Source organism: Platalea leucorodia (genome assembly GCF_965183815.1).
Source record: "Platalea leucorodia genome assembly, chromosome: 15".
NCBI lineage: Eukaryota > Metazoa > Chordata > Aves > Pelecaniformes > Threskiornithidae > Platalea > Platalea leucorodia.
Window position 1 is genome coordinate 1,785,001 of NC_138837.1, and position 22,420 is coordinate 1,807,420.

The 22,420-nt window shown below is 39.7% G+C and overlaps 1 protein-coding gene across 3 annotated transcripts in view; it reads left to right on the plus strand.

Annotated features, from left to right (window-relative positions):
- Positions 1-22,420, plus strand: part of DENND1A (DENN domain containing 1A) — a gene marked incomplete at its 3' end in the record, with an annotated part of 220,596 nt that overhangs the window by 42,331 nt on the left and 155,845 nt on the right. For all 3 annotated transcript variants that reach the window (XM_082327588.1, XM_082327589.1, XM_082327590.1), the window contains exon 4: positions 16,579-16,628. In XM_082327588.1, the coding sequence (XP_082183714.1) occupies positions 16,579-16,628 (50 nt within the window). The remainder of the gene's footprint in view (positions 1-16,578; positions 16,629-22,420) is intronic.

Below are 22,420 nucleotides of genomic sequence, written 5' to 3' on the forward strand. Positions count from 1 at the left end.
TATATCCTTTAATATAGGAAAGTGAAGAAAATATATATTCCTCCTTTGCTCTGTCTTGTTCTATCATCCTTGTCGTATGTTACAAGTTGTTTTTTCATTACATTTTCTTTAGACCAAGTAGGTGAGAGGTCAGTTTTTCTTATGTATTTGTGTTTGTGCCTTTTCAGAACCTCTTAAAATCTAATATCTTTGTGTACATAGTAGGGTATACTATCCTTGTTCTAAGTGCATTACAAGGCATTTGTGCTAGATAGAATTGCAAACCTTGAGAAGCGCATGGCAAAGATGATTTGCATCTTAATAGAACCTTTGACATAATCTGTTCATCCAAGTTCCATTTTAGAATTGAAGTTAGTAAATCTAAGGATTAGGGTAGTTAAGTATTTCTGTGATGAGAGAATTCAGCCAGAGTATATATTTAACAGCCTAATAGAATAGCTGCTTTTAGTAATCCATCAGATCTGCACTGACTTTCACATAGCATCATAGCATTCTAGGTTTCTTTATTACTTCGTGTGTTTATTTTACTACTACTGGGTGACGGGCTGCAAAAATCATTGCAGTGGATTTGTGCAGAGCAAAATAGTAAGTCAGTCTTTGTAAGTATCCTGAAAAAAGTTAGTCCTGAAGTCTAAGGCATGCTGAGTGACAAAGTACTCAAAACTATTTCTTTTTTATCTTTAAGCTAGTAATCTAAGCAGCTACTCCATTTGTTCCTGCCCATGAAAGAGCTGAGATGGAGATGCTGTTTTCTGTGTTCGTTGCATCATTGATAACACTAGTCGAAAGTTTTTCCAGTTATGATAGCTGTATTTCAGAAATTATGGTGCAGGGCAGGAGTGGTAGAAGTGCAGAAAACAAATAGTAATTAACTGCCAATTAATCTTTTGAAGGAGCCGAGGAGATGACTTGATTTTGGCCTGAGAGTACCTGAGGTAGTGTTGGACTCTAAAGTCTGTGTGTGAAAGTCATGTCAAAAGCCAGTGTCCAGAAGTGAGAAGAATTTGGAATAGAAATAGAGGAATAATTGGGTTCAAGCGGGAGGAAATGTAGTTCAAGCCACTTTCTAAACAATTCCTGTTTTCTTTCCTGTAAAATTTGAATCAATATTGGAAGTTCAATAAACAGAATTTGATTTCACCACAAATTATTCAGCTGAGTGCAAATATTACTGGATACAATCGTATGGCCTTTGTTATACAAGAGGTCAGACTAGATGATCATAATGATCCCTTCTGGCCTTAAAAATCTGTGAATATATGAATAATTTAAAACCTGTCCTGCCAACCCTTATTCGTTGAGGTAGTCATATTAAAATCCTATGGGACTACTCGTGTGAGTAAAGGTTGTGGGATCAGGCCTAAAGTGAGTAATCATTATCACTTATGTTTAAATTTATTGATAAAACTATAAAATATTCACTTCAAGTAAAGATGGGTTTCTTTAAAATGGGAGATGCTTATGCAGTAATATTCTACTTTGGTTTGTTAAGCCAGTCATTATCAAAATAGTTTAGAAAGTTGTCCTGTTTCAGTCTCCTGAACCATTCAGTTCTATACTGGTGCTATAGATCAATTTATAAACAGTTTCAAAAATACTGTTTTAAAACTTGTAATATGTAGAAAGTGTATTTGTTTTATTTAAAAATAAAATAAAATTCAAGCGTCTGACAATATGGTGGGTGTAAGCATATTAAAATTGTCAGCACATCTCAATGCATGTAACGGTCTTCCTTGCTATGGCTGATTATGTTGATGTTTGCATGTATGGGAATACTGGGAAGTACTGTCCTTTGCAAACAGGAGAACTTATTTTGAAACACGATCAAAATAAGTATCTGCAGGTAAGTGGTGTCGTCAAGGTTAGAGTTACGAATCAATCTCAGATATGCCATGTCTTTATATTAACAGTCATAAAGTAGTTAAACAATTTCTCAGTTGATTAGAGATCACTTTTAAATCAAGAGTTTAGTGGGATGACTTAGTTGTCTAGCTTAAAAATCTCAATTGCTGATGACTAAGACTATTTTTCAAACCATACTACTAACGAGCATTGAGCTGTCTTGCAGCTTTTTTCCCCTTAATACGTTTTCTATTGCTTCTTTAATGTAGCTGTACTATTGTAACAACATAAGGAGAACAATTGTTTTGTAGCTCCTAAAGTAGTCATTAATGCTTCAAAATTTCCTGAGCATGTGGAGGAGGAAAGAGTTCTTTGGATTCCTGCTCTTGCAACTTGTCTGCCCGTACCCCGGTGTATAAATGCATTAAAAAAAAGCGATAAAGAAGCTAAAGCTTCGCTGAAGGTGCTGTAAAGACAAAAAGCACGTGGGAAATAAAAGTATATTTTTATTTGCAGATCATCCTGTGGCATGTAAAAGAGCATCAAACCAGACAAAACAGCTTGTGCTGTGTTGTTTAAATGGATCATCCTGAGTTCTTGTAGCCAAGTGCGGGTGCTTGTAGAGGGTATGAAAGGGAATTCTTTTGCGTTGGTTTCCAAGGTGGCAAGAGGTTTCCATGACTTATTCTTGACAGCAAAGGGACTTCCTGGAGTTTGGGTTTGGGGTGGTGTGAATGGAAATATAACTTCTTTGGGGTTTCCTAACTAGAGAGTCTTGGTATGCGTGATACTTACTTTAAAGCAGGCATGACCTTTTATTTGCTCCACACCTCACACTCCCAAGTGACGAACTGTAAGATCACATAATCTGTCCAATCTTTTCAGGAGGAGGAATTTTATATTAAAATGTTGCTTCTCAATGAAGTCAGATGGTGATTTGTTACTTCAGTAATAACAAGTGTTCAGTTGTAGTCATCTGCATGGTTATCAAAACGCTGTGCCCTCTGTAGATGAGACTGTAAGGGTGGAGTGCCCTGAAGAATACACAACACACAAGACGTGTGTAGGAATGCCAGTGAACGTATGAGTACTAAATGGCAGGGGTACTGAATTCCAAGTTACTATAACATAGCAAAATAGTAGAACGCGTGTTCTGGAAGGTATGTATTTTTTAATACTTTCCTACCTTAGCTGTGAAAGAAAACTAGTCTATGAGAGTGTTTATAACTGGAATTTTGAGATTTTTACACAGTTCAATTTCGTGGTACTGCATTTTCTCATGGCCATCATCATGAGGTCTATGTTGGCATATTTGCTATTGGTTTTAGTATAACTTCTGAATAATCTCATAAATGTATAGTGCAAAGCATTTAGATTGCGTGATGCCTTAATTGAATTTCCCAAATTATTTTGCATGCATTATTCTTTGTTCTTTTTTAATTTTTTTTTTAAAGGAATGATTGGAAAGTAGCCTGAAAGAAAGGGTTTGTTGGTGATAGATAAGATTGATTGGTGTTCACGTACTCAAATTTTCACGTGTGTCTGGGCAGCAGCATAAGACTGGTAGCATATTATAGGGAAAAGTTGGAAATTATTCTGTGTTAACCCAGGAAAGTCCAAAGTTCTTAGCTTTATACTTGGAAAACTTAAGTTTCTAAGTTCAGTCATCTTTGTACATATCAGCTGTCTTGTCTTCAAGTAAAAAATGCTTTCCATGGCTAACAAATGTTTTTTTTTATAGCTTTCAGGTTTTTGATCACTGTTCTCTCTAGCATATTCTTGTATTTGGAAATCTAAAAGTTGTGAAAATACTGATAAATTTGAAAAGCTGTATCCTCTTATAACCTTCAGTTATCTAAGGTGATCACTGACTCCATCTCATCTCTGCAAAGTTTAATGTTAGAAAAATTCTTTCCCTGGGGGCACTAGTGTCCTCATCGTATATCATGATTTTCTCCTTCCTTCTCCTTTAGAGAATTCTCAAATAGGTATGATGTGAATGCAAGCCTGAGGAACAGGTACTCCAGAATTTTAAAAATTGGTCAGCTGTTGCCACCTTTGGGATAGTTGTTCAGTTTTGTTATGTTTCCTCAGGGGCAAAAAGTAGATAGCACCTGTGTAACGGAGCTGTTAAGTAACTTCTTCAGTGACTAGCTTTCAGGCTCTTCCGCAGCTATGTGTTCTTCTCTCCAGCAGTAAGGACGACCTTGGTCATAGAATCGTTAAGGTTGGAAAAGACCCTTAAGATCATCGAGTCCAACCATTAACCTATCCCTGCCAAGTCCACCACTAAACCATGTCCTCGAGCACCATGTCTACCTGTCTTTTAAATACCTCCAGGGATGCAGACTCAACCCACTTCCCTGGGCAGCCTGTTCTAATGCCTGACTACCCTGTCGGTGAAGAATTTTTTCCTAATATCCAACCTAAACCTCCCCTGGCGCAGCTTAAGGCCATTTCCTCTCGTCCCATTGCTTGTTACTAGGGAGAAGAGACTGACCCCCACCTCGCTACAACCTCCTTTCAGGTAGCTGTAGAAAGCAATAAGGTCTCCCCTCAGCCTTCTCTTCTCCAGGTTAAACAACCCCAGTTCCCTCAGCCACTCCTCATAAGACTTGTGCTCTAGACCCTTCACCAACTTCGTTGCCCTCCTCTGGACACACTCCAGCACCTCGATGTCCTTCTTGTAGTGAGGGGCCCAGAACTGAACACAGTACTCGGGGTGCGGCCTCACCAGTGCCGAGTACAGGGACACTATCACCTCCCTGGTCCTGCTGGCCACACTATTCCTGATACAAGCCAGGATGCCATTGGCCTTCTTGGCCACCTGGGCACACTGCCGGCTCACGTTCAGGTGGCTGTCGACCAACACCCCCAGGTCCTTTTCAGCCAGGCAGCTCTCCAGCCACTCCTCCCCCAGCCTGTAGCATTGCCTGGGGTTGTTGTGACTGAAGGCACTGAGCCTTGTTGAATCTCATACAGCTGGCCCCGGCCCAATGACCCAGTCTGTCCAGGTCCCTCTGTAGGGCCTTCCTACCCTCCAGCAGATCGACACTTCCACCCAACTTGGTGTCATCTGCAAACTGACTGAGGCTGTACTCAATCCCCTCATCCAGATCATCAATGAAGATATTGAACAGGACCGGCCCCAACACTGAGCCCTGGGGAACACCACTCGTGACCGGCCGCCAACTGGATTTGACTCCATTCACCACCACTCTCTGGGCTCGGCCCTCCAGCCAGTTTTTAACCCAGTGCAGAGTGCACTTATCCAAGCCCTGTGCAGCCAGCTTCTCCAGGAGAATGCTGTGGGAGACAGCGTCAAAGGCTTTACTAGAGTCCAAGTAGACAACATCCACAGCCTTCCCCTCATCCGCTAAGTGGGTCACCTTGTCATAGAAGGAGACCAGGTTAGTGAAGCAGGACCTCGCTTTCATAAACCCATGCTGGCTGAGCCTGATCCCCCGGTTGTCCCATGCGTGCCGCATAATGGCACTCAAGATGACCTGCTCCATGACCTTCCCCGGCACCGAGGTCAGGCTGACAGGCCTGTAGTTTCCCAGATCCTCCTTCTGACACTTCTTGTAGAGGGGTGTCACGTTTGCTAGCTTCCAGTCATCTGGGACCTCCCCGGTTGACCAGGACTGCTGATAGATGATGGAGAGTGGCTTGGCCAGCTCCCCTGTCAGCTCCCTCAGTATCCTCGGGTGGATCCCATCTGGCCGCATGGACTTGTGAGCATTCAGGTGGAGGAGCAGGTCGGTGACTGCCACCTCTTCGACAGCTGGGGCTTCATTCTGCATCCTATCTCCATCTCCCAGCTCAGGGGCCTGAAAACCCCGAGGATGACCAGTCTGACTATTAAAGACTGAGGCAAAGAAGGCATTAAGTACCTCAGCCTTCTCTTCATCCTTTGTGGCAATGTTTCCCTCCGCATCCAGCAAAGGATGGAGATTGTCCCTGGCCCTCCTTTTGTTGTGGATATATTTGTAAAAACATTTTTTGTTATCTTTAACGGTGGTGGCCAGTTTAAGTTCTAGCTGGGCCTTCGCCTTTCTAATCTTCTCCCTGCATAACCTCTACAACATCCTTGTAGTCCTCCTGAGTCACCTGCCCCTTTTTCCAGAGGTGGTAGGCTCTCCTTTTTTTCCAAAGCTCCCTGTTCAGCCAGGCCAGGCTTCTCCCCCGCCTGCTCGACTTACGGCACACGGGGACGGCCTGCTCCTGCGCCTTTGAGATTTCCTTCCTGAATAACACCCACCCTTCCTGGACTCCTTTGCCCTTCAGGACTGCCTCCCAAGGGACTCTGCTAACCAGACTCCTAAACAATCCAAAGTCTGCCCTTCTAAAGTTCAGGGTAGCGGTTTTGCTGACCCCCTTCCTTGCTTCTCCAAGAATTGAAAACTCTGTCATTACATGGTCACTGAGCCCAAGACAGCCTCCGACCACCACATCACCCACCAGACCCTCTCTGTTCGCAAACAGCAGGTCCAGCGGGGCACCTCCCCTGGTTGGCTCACTTACCAGCTGCGTCAGGGAGTTCTCTCCCACACACTCCAGGAGCCTCCGAGACTGCTTCCTCTCTGCTGTGTTCTGTTTCCAGCAGAGATCTGGTAAGTTGAAGTCTCCCGTGAGAAAAAGGGCTAGAGATTGTGAGACTTCGGCCAACCGCTTGTAGAATACTTCATCTGTTTCCTCATCCTGGTTGGGTGGTCTATAACAGACTCCCACCGGGATATCTGCCTTGTTAGCCTTCCCTCTGATCTTTACCCATAAGCACTCAACCTTATCATTACCGTCGTTGAGTTCTAGACAGTCAAAACCCTCTCTAACGTACAAGGCTACCCCGCCACCTCTCCTTCCTTGCCTATCCCTTCTAGAGAGCTTGTAGCCATCCATTGCAGCACTCCAGTTGTGTGAGTCATCCCACCATGTTTCCATGATGGCGACCACATCATCGTTTTCCTGCCACACAATGGCTTCCAGCTCCTCCTGTTTATTGCCCATGCTGCGTGCGTTGGTGTAAATGCACTTCAGTTGGGCTATAGATCTCTTCTCCAAGACAGGCATGCCACCCCTAGGCTCATCCCTAGCAAGCCTGGTTTTATCCCTTTCCCCCTTCGCATCTAGTTTCAAGCTCTCTCAACGAGGCCTGCTCACTCCTGAGCCAGGATCCTTTTCCCCCTTTGCGACGGGTGAACCCCATCTGTCTCCAGCAGGCCTGGTGCCGTGTCAACTGCCCCGTGACTGAAAAACCCCAAATTCCACCTCTGGCACCAGCCTCTGAGCCACGTGTTAATGAGGTGGGTCTTCCTGTTACATACTAGCAATTAGAAGACTTTTGTGAGAAGGTAAATCCATGAATTATATCAGTTTCTGGTATTTGATAATGCTGTGCTAGGTATATCCATGGCATTTTTCTTAGCAGTCATGTTTAATTTTTAGGTAAAAATTCTAAAAGTGTTCTGTTTCCTTTTCAGCACAATAGCATGATGAAACTGTTTTTTCTCATTACTTCTCAGGAATTACGTATTTTGCTCACTTGTTGGTTAGGATTCCCAGTCTGTAGCTTATTTCCTAGTAAGGATGTCACTAATGGAGAATTTATGATATGGGATGAGTAACTGAATTTCATATACACTCTAATATTCTCTTTGGTAACCAGTGCAGGAAGAAATGGGAGGCTAACATGATTCTTTCACACTTTTTAATGCTTTGAATTTCTATAAAAGATCTTGTCAGTGAAATGACTTAATTTTACAGTGAGAGATGGCAGAATTTCTGTGATATGGAAACGGCAGAAAAGTGATACTGAAGTCCTTTGCACAAAGGCAGAGAAGTTGGTGGTGGCAAATTCTTACCTTTGCTTCTTAACATAAAATTCTGCTGTTGTCTTTATGTAAACTATGTAAATCTTTTCAACATTGCAAGTTTCTTCCTATCCTTTTTCTTGAGCAAAGGACAGGATTTGATTTTTTTAATGATATTTGCTATTCATTGAACTAAGTTTTTTGTTTCTTTCTTTCTTTCTTTTGGGTTTTTTTGCTGGTTGTTTATTTATAACATCCTAGTGATTAATTTTTCCTTTAATTTAGTTTCCTGTCTGTTGTGCCTGGATGCTGCAGTAGTGTATATGAAAATTTGCACCCGGCTGGAAGAGACTACAGGTTTTAAAAGCCAAAACTGTGGTGGTGTGGGGTTTTTTGTTTGTTTGTTTGGGTTTTGTTTTTGTTTTTGTTTTTGTTTTTTCCTGCCCCCCCCCCCCCCCCCCCCCCCCCCCCCCGAAAAATGAGTCTCCTGTTGGGACTGAACTGTGCGGGATTTGATTTTAGGTTTTAATTTGGGTTTGGAGCTCTGGCCCTTCTCTTTTAACGTATTGTATTTGTGTGAATGAATTCCTATGTTTGCGTTATCTGATTATAGTAAAGATCAAATCTAGCCTGAAAATCTAATTGGAATAGCACCATCATAATAGGCTCCTATGATCATAAAGTTTGTATTTGATAAACAGAGCTCATTTTCAGATATTCTAGCAGGTACTGTTTTAGTGTATTTGCTTGCATATATTTTTAAAAAGGTTGGACAGTGGATGGTGCAGAAGTGATTAACAAAGCACGATCTTGCCCATTTATGTCAACAGGGTATTTCTTTTGTGAACGTGTCTTGTTAACTATCGTTGCAGACCTTTATTGGTGCTTCTTGAATAATTTGTTTAAACTATGCAGTACAGATTCCTTATTTTAGCACTAAGACTTACAAAGGCTTCTTTTAGCAGCCTTTAATTTTGTACTTATGTATGTGACATAGCCTGTGGCTGTGATCTCTACTGTGAATCTGCAGTTGTTTTGGGATGAAAGAAGAAGGCAGCTGGAAACTCAGTAGCTACATCTAGCTGTCTACCTAGAGAAGGCCTTGATTTCAAGTTTATCTAAACAAGCTCGACTAATCCCAACTATCTAGGGGGATCCACTGTCAAAACAAGCAGCATGGCCCTAAGGCAAACACAACCATACAGAAATGAAGGCTGGGACTTCCAATACTCCAATGACTGCATACTGGAGGCTTTTTTTCCTGAAAGAGAGTAAGAGAGGTAGAATTTGCATAATGCCTTTTCATTGGAAACTTTTGGAAAGCTGACAGAGGTCCAGCTTATAGCTCTGTAGCCACAATACAGAGTCTATAGGAGAATCCTTGAATGACCTAACCATATTGAAAGAAAAAATGAAAGCATCGAAGTATAGCCAAGTGAGTGTGGAAAAGAGGGCTGCTGCATTGTCTAACATCTGCTCTACTTCTCGTTAGTTTTGTTCTTTGGTATTCTATGTGGACTTTGGAGAAACCTAAGACAGCCTAACATGAATCCTATAATCTTCCTTCTGAATATTTATGTAGTGTGCCAGCCTCTAAGCTGTCCTTTGCATCTTCCTACTTCCCCCTCATTTTCATGCTCTCAAATGAGGCCAACATTTCAAAAGCTAAATAAATGTTTGTGAATGTTTATAAAAGATTTGCATAAATTTGTCCTTGTTTGACAAAGATCACTTTTTTCTTATGCCAGTTCTGAAATTTTTTAAAGGTTTCAGTGCATGTCTTGACAACAAAGTCCTGCCTCAGAGAACAATGATTGCTGATTAAGTGGGTATGCCGTTGTAGCTGAATAGAGCATTTGAGACAACGTCTAAAAGGGCCGGTCATCTTAAGCCAGAATTATAATATTTAGCAAATGTTAACCAAAGTATATATTTCAAGCTTTGTTTTTGATGCAATATACCCGTGCAATTGACTTATGGTGTGAGAAGTATGCGATTATCTTTTCACAGCTAATAGTTCTCACCTAATTTTTCCTGAATGTGGAAGTGAAAATGTTCCTCGTTTTTAGTCACTAAATGTTTAAAATGCATTTGATTCAATTAGTGTTCTAGCTTTCCGATATTGACACTTCTTATCTTTACCAATTGATCAATGTTTATGCACATAATTGGACCTGATTTTTTTATGCTCGTTTGTATAATTTTTCAGTTCTTTGTGATTTAAGACTGGAACAATTATTCTTACCACAGGAGCTGTAGATGTTTTGTGAGTGTTTTTTAGCATGTTAGCTAAAATCCATTTGTCTTAGAATAAAACTAAATCTTAATTTTATTGAAGGGGTTTTAAAGACATTTATTGAGGAGATCTCTTTGAAAAACTGCTTAAATCTTTAGTTCAGCTTTACTTTCAGATTTTTTCCTACTGGAAAAAAGTAATAGCCGTTTCTGTTCTTTTGTTCTATTAGTTGAGAGGTTGAAGTTGTCATTAAGGCAAAAACTAGAGCTACTTCTCTGACACAGTTTTTATCACATCTGCTAGGCCTGTGTCCCAGGAGGAGCTGTGCAGAGCAGTGAATTCAGCCTAGGCCCATTATCTACTGTTTTTGCGTATGTTGTAAAAGGAGTGAGACCTCAGGGAGGCTTGGAGCCTCCTCCCGTGTAATGTCCAAATCAGATTTGAAGGACTGGTGGCAGGAAAGCTTTGGCCTTGGGGTGTGAATTCTAAGGAACAGAGTCACAATTAGGTTTAAAAAATTCAGGGATTTTGAGCTTTATCTTGAAATATGTTTTTAGTAATGCAAGTAGAAAAGTTGCCCATCTGTGCACATATTTTGTACGTTTAAAATATTTAAATGATAGCAGGCCTCAATATGCTTAGGAAATGTTATTTATCTCGTGCTCTTCCTATTAGCAGGATTGCGTATATATGTGTTGGGTTTTTTGTTTGTTTTTAAAAAAATAGCATTTTCCTGAGAACAATTGGTTACCTCCAGTGAAATGACGTTATTTCATACTGGGTACCATTCCCCTTCTGACCCTCCTACAGGAAGAAGTGACTTTTGTAGAAGAAAAAACCTCCCCTAATTCAAGCTTTATAATTGCTCAAAAAGAGCTAATGGATTTTTAAAACACTAAGCAAATGGATGAGCTAGTGCTCCAGAGTTGTGTTGGAATACTAGTAGAACTTTAAAAAGTAAGTAATTAAATTAAACTAAGGTAATTTAAATTAATGCTACTAAGCAAATTATGCTCCTGTTTTTTGGGGGTAGAATGTTCTTCTAAAGAACTGATTAAAATATTTTGACCGTTATAAAAATCAGTAACATTCAGTACTGCTATAAGATGTAAAAAGATTTTATGATAAAATCAATGCAAGATGAAATTTGACATAAATATTTTAAGTGAGCAATGATTTTTTAAAAAATCTGTGTTGTATTGTTTTTTAAAAAACTAGAAAAATCTTTAAAATCTAGAGAAATCTTGCTTTTAAGTTTCTTGTTCTTTCCTTCGTCATCTTGTAGAATCTCAGCTTTTTGTTGTGGCTGTGTGATGCTGGCCTCTGCATGCGGGATACTTTTTTTAATTTGAGAATTAGTTTTTATAAGCTGCTTGAATTGGAGTGCTTCTCCTGATTTTTAACTACATAATTACATGGCATTTGTTAATTGATGAGAATAATCTGTAATAATAACTTTAGGAAAATTTGATGTAAGATAATATAAGATGACACTAATAATAAATGCAAATTAAAGTTTAAATTTTCAGAAGACAAAATGTACTGATCCCTCGTTGTTACTCATAGCTCTGCTCAAGTTAGTGGCTGAGGTTTTTGTGCTGGCATTGCTTTTTTACATTTATATTCTTCAAATGAAGTTTTGAAACATGACTGCCTTTTCCCATACATTGTAAGTGGTTGCTTTGTAAAATGTTTAAAGCGGTTAGCCAAACTTGTTACTAAGGTGCTTATTATTGTGCAGAAAGATGTTCCCTTTCCTAGGAAAAGGATTATGAATTTCTGATCAACTGCATGGGTAACAGAATTGAAGGTGTTCTAGATTGTTCTCTACTTTTTCTTTCACCACCCCTTGGGTTTTAAACAGAGTTGTTGTCAGGTTTAGGTTGGTTATCTGGGTGCACTGGCAACTGTTTTGAATTCTTAAACCTGTTGTTCAGTGTTGCAGTGGATGATTTAATTAACCATTAGCTTAAAATTATTCAAATAGATGAATTAAATATAAGACCAGTTTACAGTTTTGTGGCTGTAAGGTAGATTAATATACAACCCAAATTTCAAAATAATTGGATACTATTTTGGTTCATTTAATGTCTTAGCACTCTTTTACGCTATATTGACGTTTTTGCTATGTTTAAATTTGATGTTCCTGAGCAGAAATAAATAATCTGTAGTTGCTTGCTGCTCAAGTCGGGATCCTGTACCTATTCTTCCTTCCCTGGATCCCAGAAGACTGGCTGGCACTGTTCTGTTCGTAACCCTTGTTGCTCTCCAGCATCTCTTCCTTCCTTCATCAGTCTGACGATGTGTTCCTGAAACTCTCTTGGTGTCCCTCCATGCGAAGAGGATGGATTTCGTGTTTGTCTCATGGCTTCAGGTGGTATTTCAAGCTGCATAAGGTGAAAACTATTTGTATTTCCACCCTCTCTGTTTAGCGTTTCACTTACAGCAGCCTCACCTATGCTTCACCTCTGGTTTAAGGTCGAGGAAATAAAGCAGCATTTATCTTTTTCATCACCGACTCATCTCTCCGTGGAAGACTCGTCTTACTTGCAATGCTCCGTTCTCTTGTAATATTTGAATTGTCCTCCTGTAAAAATGTATGTACTTTCTGAGATATGGCTTGTTTTTTTTGTGTTATTTCCCGCCCCCCCCATGACCCACGGCTAAAGCTCTGGTCTGTACTCTGGGTGGTCTTTTCAACTTCGTCTAGGTTTTCCTCAGCTGTCCCAACAGGCTTCCAAAATCCAGGTCCCCAGCCTGTTGGGTTTTGTGCTGTATTGTTCTCCTTCTCTGACTCACATTAATATTTGAATGTTTTGCCTTAATCATTGATCATTTCTCACAGATCTCTGCCTGTATTTTAATTTCTTTTCTCTCCAACTTCTACTTAGACTTCTTGTTCCACTTTGAATGTCTGTTGCATCACGCGTCTTTAAGAGTAGATTGTTTGCAACAGTCTGCTGTTCTTGCATTAGACCATCAATTTGCATATCATTTTATCAGTGCGGTTTTATTTAATTGTAGCTGCAGCATGGGATATTTCTTACCGATGTTCACTTGAACAGGAGAAATAAAGCGATCCTGTATATTTAAGAGGTTCTGAAGTTGTTCCATTGATTTGGAAGTGGGAGCATACGGTGAAAGGTTTAAAATAAAAATAAAAAAGACTTGAGATAAGATACAGCTTGCATATTAAATTTCACAAGTGAATATGCGAAATCTTTCAGTAATGTTGAGCTTTCTTTATTATTTCATCTCAATACATAGATAATTCAGGACATAAGCCAAGTGTGTATTGTGTGTATTTAACAACCTTGCTTTCCATATGCTTTTCAAGTATCTCGTGTGTGTGTGTGTGTGTAGGAAATCCTTTTAGAGACTGCCTCACCTTCATAAATTGCGATGTGACACAAAAGGGCTGAACACTGTATTCCTGCCTCATTTATTTTGAAAACTTTGCTACTGAAACCAAACTTAATCAATGAGCTCTGTGTTGTCTCCGATAAGTTATGTACTGGCTTTATTGATTGGGAAGGATTTTAGAAAACCCATGTGGGGTTTATAATGTCAGCAGTGTTTTGATTATGAAAAGAGTTGGAACCTTGGGACAAGGAACCAGGTGGTGTATGTCCTAAAGCCACCGGTGACACGGCTGGGCTGAATCCCTCAGGGGACGCAGTTCATGCCCTGCACTTTAACTGTGGTGACTGGCTGCTATAGATGCACTTTTTGCTCATTAAAATGTTAAAAATCAAACTGCATGTAAAAAGATTTGTGAAAATATAAACTTGGGGATTGATCCAGAAAACTGGCATGTGATACCCTAGAGACACTGGTTTCAGCTACTGGGTAATTTATGCTTATCAGCTGTGTGTCCTGGATTGTTATGGGTTGGGTTTTTTTCTTCTTTTTAGGGTGTTTTGCTTTAGAGGCATTTACGTAGGTTTTTCTTTAAGAAAATAGGCATAGGGGAATAAAGTAAGAAAACAGGCTATTGATACTACTTCTGTGTTTCATCTTAGGTTAAAACATAAAAAGGATTATAAGATGCTGACATGGAGGGATTCTAGGTTTGGTTTTGTTATGGTTTTGGTTTGAAATCCTGAAGAACTGATGATTTTTCTAGGGCATAAGTAACCACCCACCTAAAGAGGTCTTGTACGATCTTGTGTATTACGTAGGCATTGCTAATCTCTCAAACTGAGCGGTATTTAAAGGGGAAAAAAAAAAAAAAAGGAAAAACATTACATTAATAGTAACAAGCTTGCAACTTGAGCAAAAATTGAATAGTAAGTAATTGTATTTCTTACATGCAAACGATGAGCTTTCTTGCTAATTAAAAGCTAATTCTGTATGTGTGGGGGTTTTTTTTTATTAGTTAAAATTTAAAAATACGTCTGTAGTTAACCTGTACTAGTCTCAATTTTTTAGTTGTAAATCAAGGCAGATAAGTATTGGTGTATAATGAGTGGCAAATTATGTCCACTAACATTATAGAAGCCACATAATAGTATCACGGTAAAATCTTTCTTTAAAAGACAAGGCAATGTATGGTGGTACAGATTCAATATATTGCCTCTTTAAGTGAAAATTTTGTTTTCTGTGTTTTGGAAGCTTTATATATCAAGAAACAAGTGCAAAGTAAGTTCTGAGTAATATGCTATTATCTTACAATAACAGTGCTGATGAGATGATAAAGTTTTATTATGTGATGTTTTTGCTTGCAGTTACAGTAATTATTTAAATCATCAAAATAATGGAGAGGATATATTCTGCCATTTTGAGGCGACTGATGACTTGTTATCTTTTAACACTTCTATTTCAGAATTCTATGTAGCAGCTACGTGGCTTTGTTTCTAAAAAATTAGATGTGCAGTCATTATTTTGAGGACAATTTGTATTGATAAGGCCAGTAATAATACAGGCGCTTTACTCTCCTGTGATTATAATTTTGATTCTTTAAAATTGTTGTGGGTTTTTTTATCGTTATGCATTGAGATTTCAGTTGTGGGTAAAGGACAACTGTGTAATGGTTAACACTTGTCAAGATGTAGTTTCTGTGCACAAGCAGTCAGAGCTGTTCAGCAGACGGTCGATCCTTGTGGAAATAGGTGAGATTCTGCACAAGGGTGAACCCAATCACATCGATGAGGCCTTTGCTATCAAGGCATTGTTCTGTATCCGAATACATATTTCTGCAGTTTACTCTGAAACCTGTATAGCTCCTTGCCAAGTTTCCTGCTGAAATTGAAAGGAGGATACTTCTTTGCTTTACATGGCATTCTTCAGTAGATCCTTTCTTGTTCTTTAAAAACAGGAGGTTGTTAAATAATCTATCAATAAACTGTCAAGAAGTCAAAGTTTCCATATCTGTTTCTGCCTGAAATCTTAAGAACTTGCCACATTTTAGTTGTCAAGAAACCTCCAAAGAAGAGCAGTTGAGCCTGAAACCATTGCTAAGAATGGGATGTGCTTGTTTGAATTATGTAGGAGGAACATGTTCTTGCAAAGGAGTCAATATGTTTTCTGCTTCATTGAATAGGTTATTAGATTGATGTAGTTTATTTGTTGAATGATGGCATTGGTTTTAGAAATAAATGAAGCGGGAAGCATCAATTTAGGTATTGATGATAATTTATTACTATTGGTCAGAAAAGTGTTGAATTTACCAGAGGGTTTGTCATTTAGTCAGGGTTATCTTGTTTCAGCTGAAAGCAGAAATATAGTTTACATTTCAGGTCCTGAAATATTTAAGTGTGAAGGAGAATGAACAATGAATTGGCTGGTAGTAAAGGTCTGCAAACTGGGCAGACCTTTATGGTGGGTTGTGGATTATAGAATTCAAATTTTGAATGTGTTAAAGGATTATAATGTAAATGGATAACTTTTGGCTACGAACACAACTATTCTGGGACTAAAATGTTTCTGGCTTTGCCTCTTTAATGTCTGTATTTGTTTAAAGTTGTAAAGTTGATTAATTTCTCTGCTGATCAAGTTTTCAGTTTTCATATTCATGCTTTTTATTTGAGATCATGCAAAGGCTATACTTAAAAGTTTGTCTATGGTGCTGTTTTGCAACATTTAGAAAACAGTTTGTAGGTTAAACAACTTGTATTAATTTTAATACACGTTATTTTAATCAGTCTTCTAACACTCAGATTTTCTTTCTAACAGCAGTAGGCAACGTTAAACATTCCTGCTATGAGACCTATTGGCTTTATCTTTTGTTATTTATCTTGCTGATGTTAGGAAGTATTCTCTAATCCCCCAGACCTCTGTTCCTAGGTAACAGTCAAAAGCTGTGCCAGCAGAAGTGGTCCTGCCAGGCCAAACCCATGTGGTTTGGTGTTATTCACTATGATCCATATGGTCAGGGTAGAGATTGTCCCTAGAGAGGTGTTAACACTCAACAACCCAACCTCCTCCTACTCTTTGGAGAATTGCTGGATGGCTCCTGCTGCCTGCCCATGTGTGAATCTTGATTAATTTTTCATTTTTAATGAAGTTTGATCATGTTTATTATTTCACATGATTGACTGCCTGGTACTCCTTCTATGTAATTGATAAAGCCCATATTTCTTCATCTGTCTCTTGTTTCTTCAGGGCAAAGTTGTGAAATTGTGTGATGTGGTTAATATTAGATTTATTGGTCCCAATAGATGTATAAATTATCTCTTTTTCTCTCCACAGGAAGTTCTACAGACTTTGACCAAGTTTTGTTTCCCCTTCTATGTGGACAGGTAGTGTTAGCTTTTCAAACTTTACAAGAAAATAAGCTTGTCAATAAAACCACTGTAGAAAATAAAAACCATACCATTCTTAATGTTCTGTCTGCTTGACTGTGATTTAAAGCACCCAAGTGCAAATTATAGTCTTAGAATCACTTTTTCCTGGGGTTTTTATGGGCACCATCAAAAAAAAAAAAGTTTTAAAAGTTTGAGCTGTTCAGTGGCAGCAGTAAGAGTGCATTTTGGTTTACTTCTGTGTAATACATGGATGGGAAAATGCTTGGGTAGTTATTGTCAAATATGTATATTAATGTCAAAGCTTTGTGTGGATATGTATTTTATTTCTTAATTGTCAAAATTTGGGCAGAATAATGAATTAAGTGCTTTACATTTAAAGGCCTCTTGATCTTGTTGGAACGCTGGTGCTTTGCTTGGTGGCTTCATGTGGCTTCTAAATTTTTTTTTAAAAAAATTGTAAGTTACAATGGATTTGACAGGAACTGAGAATATTTAATTCTTGTATTTAGAAAACTCGAGAACTTTTTTTAGTTTTTTAGTTTTGCTTTTTATTGTGAGTTATTTTTGATGGTTTTGTGAAGAGAACAAGCATTGAAATTTTGAAAGGACGCACCGCTGCTCATACCATCTCCGAGCATCGCTTAATTGGTTAGCGTCGTCGTCTCAGCTCAGCTCACACACCGAATGGTTTTGAGTGATGAAATTGACCTTAACTGTGATTAAACTGCTAGAAATCTTTTTCTCATTTCAGTGAAATCTGTGATATTTACAGTAGGAATTGATTTTCTTTATAAATCAACATCCATTTCTAGTATCGCTTCTTGTTTGAGCTGTTGTTCAATTTTTTTTCTCTTCCCCTTGTTTTCCCCCACCCGTAGGTCAGCTGGTATTTCTTAGTTATCTTGAAATACTGTTCAGTAGTTTGTATGAATGGAGATGAAATCTTACTATGCTTCTCTGGAGATTGGAGTCTACATAATAAAACCACTGCTACCCTTTGTCCGCCGATGTGGTAGTCTGGGGTTGGAGGAAGCTGAAAGCTCGACTGGATCATGCGGATGATCTGTTCTTTCAACCCTCCAGGTGGTTCCTGCAGATCAGGGTTGAGAGACGCTGGTGAAGCACTGCTGGAGACAGCTATTATTACCAGTGCCTCTGCTGTACCTGATTTGTACATAAAAAGAGAATTTGAATATCCTGGGCTGTCAACATGAGCTACTTAACCAGTGCTTGTTGACTCAGATGACCTTTAAAAGCCAGAAATACTTCTTATAATTTGGAATCACTTTTTGCTGGTCATCCTTTTCCTCTCCTAAGGGGAGGGAGTGGGGAAGTACTTATATATATTTTTCTCATGTATGTGTTTCTACTATAAATATTTATGCTTACTATGTGTAGGTTTATTGTAGCTAGGGGTTTTGTTTGTTTTGTTGTTTATTGTTTTTCCCCAGCAATATAACATTTTGAAAGATAAGAACACTGAAAACCCATATGGGGTGCAAATGAGAACATAATGAAAAGTGATTCCGATTTCTGGATTCGCTTTTCTGACTGAATATCACAGACTGTCACTGAAAAGACTGTAAGCCAACCATTTTGAACATAAAGGAGAGATTATAACCCATAGCATACTTAATAATTTAAAATGAAGAATGGACTTTCAATACTCCAGAAGGTAGAGGATGTCCCAAGTTAAGGATATGGGAGCTGAGAGAGATGTGTGTGCTACTTCTCTTCCTGATGTAAAAATACACACACGCACATGTGCATGCATAGGAGTGTGTGTAAGTATATAAAGAAATAAATACTTCTTGTAGTCCTCTCTGATGTAAATTTGACTTAGCTTTGAACTGTGTGTGGGAATTAACCTGCCAGTTACAGCAAGAAGGTAAACAGTCTTATATCGCTGAATGCAAATTAATTTAATGTGACCATGATAAAGAGAAAAATGCAGTGCATCTTACATGCAAAATGTTCTTCATCTTTTAGCTACTTCCAACTTTAGAACCGATCGAATACCTGTTCTTAGAGGCTATTTCTGGAACTCGGCAAGTGACAAATTTGCACTAGTTGGTCTTTTCTTTCCCTATTTGCTGTTAACCAACTAGTGAGTATTTATTTATACCTTTTTTATATTGCATTTAAAATAAAGTTATTTAAAGTAGTGAGCAGGTAGCCCCATAATGAAATTACTTCAGACGATGCTTTAATATTCCCCTCAGTCTTCTCAGCAAACACTTTTTCTACTTTGAGGTGAAAGGAAATTGCTTCTAGAAGAAACACTGTCTTCAGTCATATGTCAGAAAGGTCCTTACAGTTGTGTCTTGCAGAGTTGACTAGCACTCTCTAGTGGGATTTTATTCCTCTGTATGTGCCTGAAAAGTGGTATATTGGATCAGATCTCCAGTTACTGTAATTCTTAGTCCTCAGGGTGTTTTTTTAAAATATATATTTATTCATTCTGAACAAAAAGAGAGAGAAATACTGAAGTGGTTTCAGTAAAGGCCTTCCAAATACTTAGGTACTATTCCCAGTTAAGTAGGTTGCCTTGTTGTTAGCCGTGGCAATTTTAGTATTAGAATCTCTCTGCAATGTTGAGAGGTTTCAAAATTATTATTCTTAATGTAACAGTGGAGATACTGGCTCATTGTTCAAATAACTTAGGAACATGGGATAATACCTTGTGTTGGGATAATACTCTGTGTAGGATGTCTCTTCAGGATCTGTGGAAAAAGATCAGTATGAATTATGATGAAGAGATACTGATATAAATGATCACAAATGTGTAGTCACTAAAGAATAGATGCTACTTTTCCTTTCACCAACTCAGAGCCCAAAGTAGCATTATCAGTCACAGAACTTAGGTTTTCAAGTCCTGCTAGAGTCATGTCCCCAGTTTATACCCTGTTTGTGAGGACTTTTACTTGGGGAAATTAAATTTACGTAACCACGTTCTGTGTTATGTGCAGTATTATGCCAGGCTTTCAGTGGAAACTTCTTGATGGTAGAAGTGTGCTCAATGGTACTTGAGCTGAGTCTTGCTCTTCTGACTTTGATGTTAAACAGTGGTATTTCTTTAACAAGTGCTGAGAAAGGACATAAGTCTTCACTTACATGTGTGTCTCTTCTAAGGCTGCATGTTTTATAGAACAGGTGGCAAAAGCTGAAGATGTGCTATTGCCTCTGCCAGATCACAGCCTCAAATGGTGATGGGACACCAAAGTTTGAGGCAAATCAAAGGAAGACTAGGGAAAATGTGGGCCCTCTCCAGAAGGAAACAGGAGACCTGGTTACCCGGGATATGGAGAAGGCTGAGGTACTCAATGACTTTTTTGCCTCAGTTGTCACCAGCAAGTGCTCTAGCCACACCACCCAAGTCACAGAGTGTGAAGACACGGACTGGGAGCATGAAGAACTGCCCGTTGTAGGAGAAGATCAGGTTCGAGATCATCTAAGGAACCTGAAGGTGCACAAGTCCATGGGACCTGATAAGATGCATCCACGGGTCCTAAGGGAACTGATGGATGACGTTGCTAAGCCACTATCGATCATATTTGAGGCCGCACTCAGAGAGTTGCGATCAACGGCTTGATGTCCAAGTGGAGACCAGTGACAAGTCATGTTCCTCAGGGGTCGGTATTGGGACCGGTGCTGTTTAACATCTTTGTCGGCGACATGGACAGTGGGATTGAGTGCACCCTCAGCAAGTTTGCTGATGACACCAAGCTGTGTGGTGCGGTCGACACGCTGGAGGGAAGGGGATGCCATCCAGAGGGAGCTTACAGGCTGGAGAGGTGGGCCTGTGTGAACCTCGTGAAGTTCAACAAGGCCAAGTGCAAGGTCCTGCACGTGGGTCAGGGCAATCCCAAGCACAAATACAGGCTGGGCGGAGAATGGATTGAGAACAGCCCTGAGGAGGAGGACTTGGGGGTGTTGGTTGATGAGAAACTCAACATGACCCAGCAACGTGGGCTTGCAGCCCAGAAATCCAACCGTATCCTGGGCCGCATCAAAAGAAGCGTGGCCAGCACGGCGAGGGAGGGGATTCTCCCCCTCTACTCCACTCTCGTGGGCCCTCAACGTAAGAAGGATATGGACCTCCTGGAGTGAGTCCAGAGGAGGGCCACGAAAGATGCTCAGAGGCCCGGAGCACCTCTCCTACGAGGACAGGCTGCGAGAGTTGGGGTTGTTCAGCCTGGAGAAGAGAAGGCTCCGGGGAGCCCTTACAGCAGCCTTCCAGTACCTGAAGGGGGCCTAAGGAAAGCTGGAGAGGGAGTTTTTACAAGGGCACATAGAGATAGGAGAAGGGGGAATGGCTTTAAACTGAAAGAGGGCAGATTTAGATTAGATACAAGGAAGAAATTCTTTACTATGGGAGTGGTGAGGCACTGGCACAGGCTGCCCAGAGGAGCTGTGGGTGCCCCATCCCTGGCAGTGCTCAAGGCCAGGCTGGACGGGGCTTTGGGCAGCCTGGTCTGGGGGAATGCGTCCCTGCCCATGGCGGGGGGTTGGAACCAGATGAGCTTTAAGGTCCCTTCCAACCCAAACCATTCTATGATTCTATGATTAATTTGTGTTAGGCAGATACAGCCAGTGATGGGGCATTTTAAAGAAATCACTCTTCCTCTCTCCCCTTCCCTCTAACCCTAACTTCTATCTGCCCATTTAGAGATGAGATTTATGGTGCTTCCATCCTATTAGGCTCTAAATAGACCTTCCTCCCATTTGGAAATAGAGCTATGAATCTTAAGTATTGATATTAAGGTCTTAGGAAAAGCACTTTTTATGTTGGGAAGTTTATCCTTCCATGTGAAGAACTGACAGCTGAAACTTGAGCAAGACCTATCAGATGTATTTAGTTTCTGCAGATCACACAAATGCAAGAATCTTTTCGTTTTGCTTCGGAGGAACTTACCAACTTAGTCATAATTGTTTAATAAACAAGCTTCTCCCTGCTGCAAATGAAGCATGTTTTTTTTTCCCCTGTTCCATAATTTTAATTGTCAGCTAGAATGCTATTTCTCACACACACTCTGCTCTCAACCTTGTTAAAATTAAGCATATAATCCCCTTTTAAAACACCATACTAAAATCACCATAGTAACATTACATCCAAGCTTTACAGATAAAACACAACACCAGTAAGGGATTTTTTGGTATCCCCTAGCAGCTCAGTATGGTTTATGGAAATGGTTGCTCTGTTGACATTTAGAATTCGGTAGGATGATAGTACTTACGCTGTCTAATTCTCAGACTACTGAAATGCTTTTAAACATCTGGTTTTTTTGTTCATCTGTGAATTTGGAGCACTTTTTTTCATCTTCATCACTGCAAGTTTTTCCTTCCCTGTCTGGAATCCACTGAAGGATTCTTCTTTCTAAGCTGGACAGTGACATCTTTCCAATCCGGATCCAACTTATATTTCTGAAAGTCTGGTTTTTTCTTTTTTTTTCTTTAGGCACTGAGTGTATAATCTCCCACATAAATTGTTTATTGTGTTGTGTATGGCATCATAGAAGAGAGTATTTGCTCGCTTTTAAGGCTCGTGACTGTTAGTGAAATGGCCTTGAATTGACTGGGGTTTGTTGTTGCGGCTGGTAGCACTGACTAGTAAAGATGCACGTGGAAATGCTAGCCAGTTTTCTCAGTTCTCTGTAAACCTAAAATAAACTAGAACGTAACCTGAAATAAGTGTTAATTTCATATCGTTATGAGGTCTCAAATAGATCCAAAATGGGCATGAAAAGTCCTCTAATAATTATATTAGTCCCAGCTTCACCACTAAA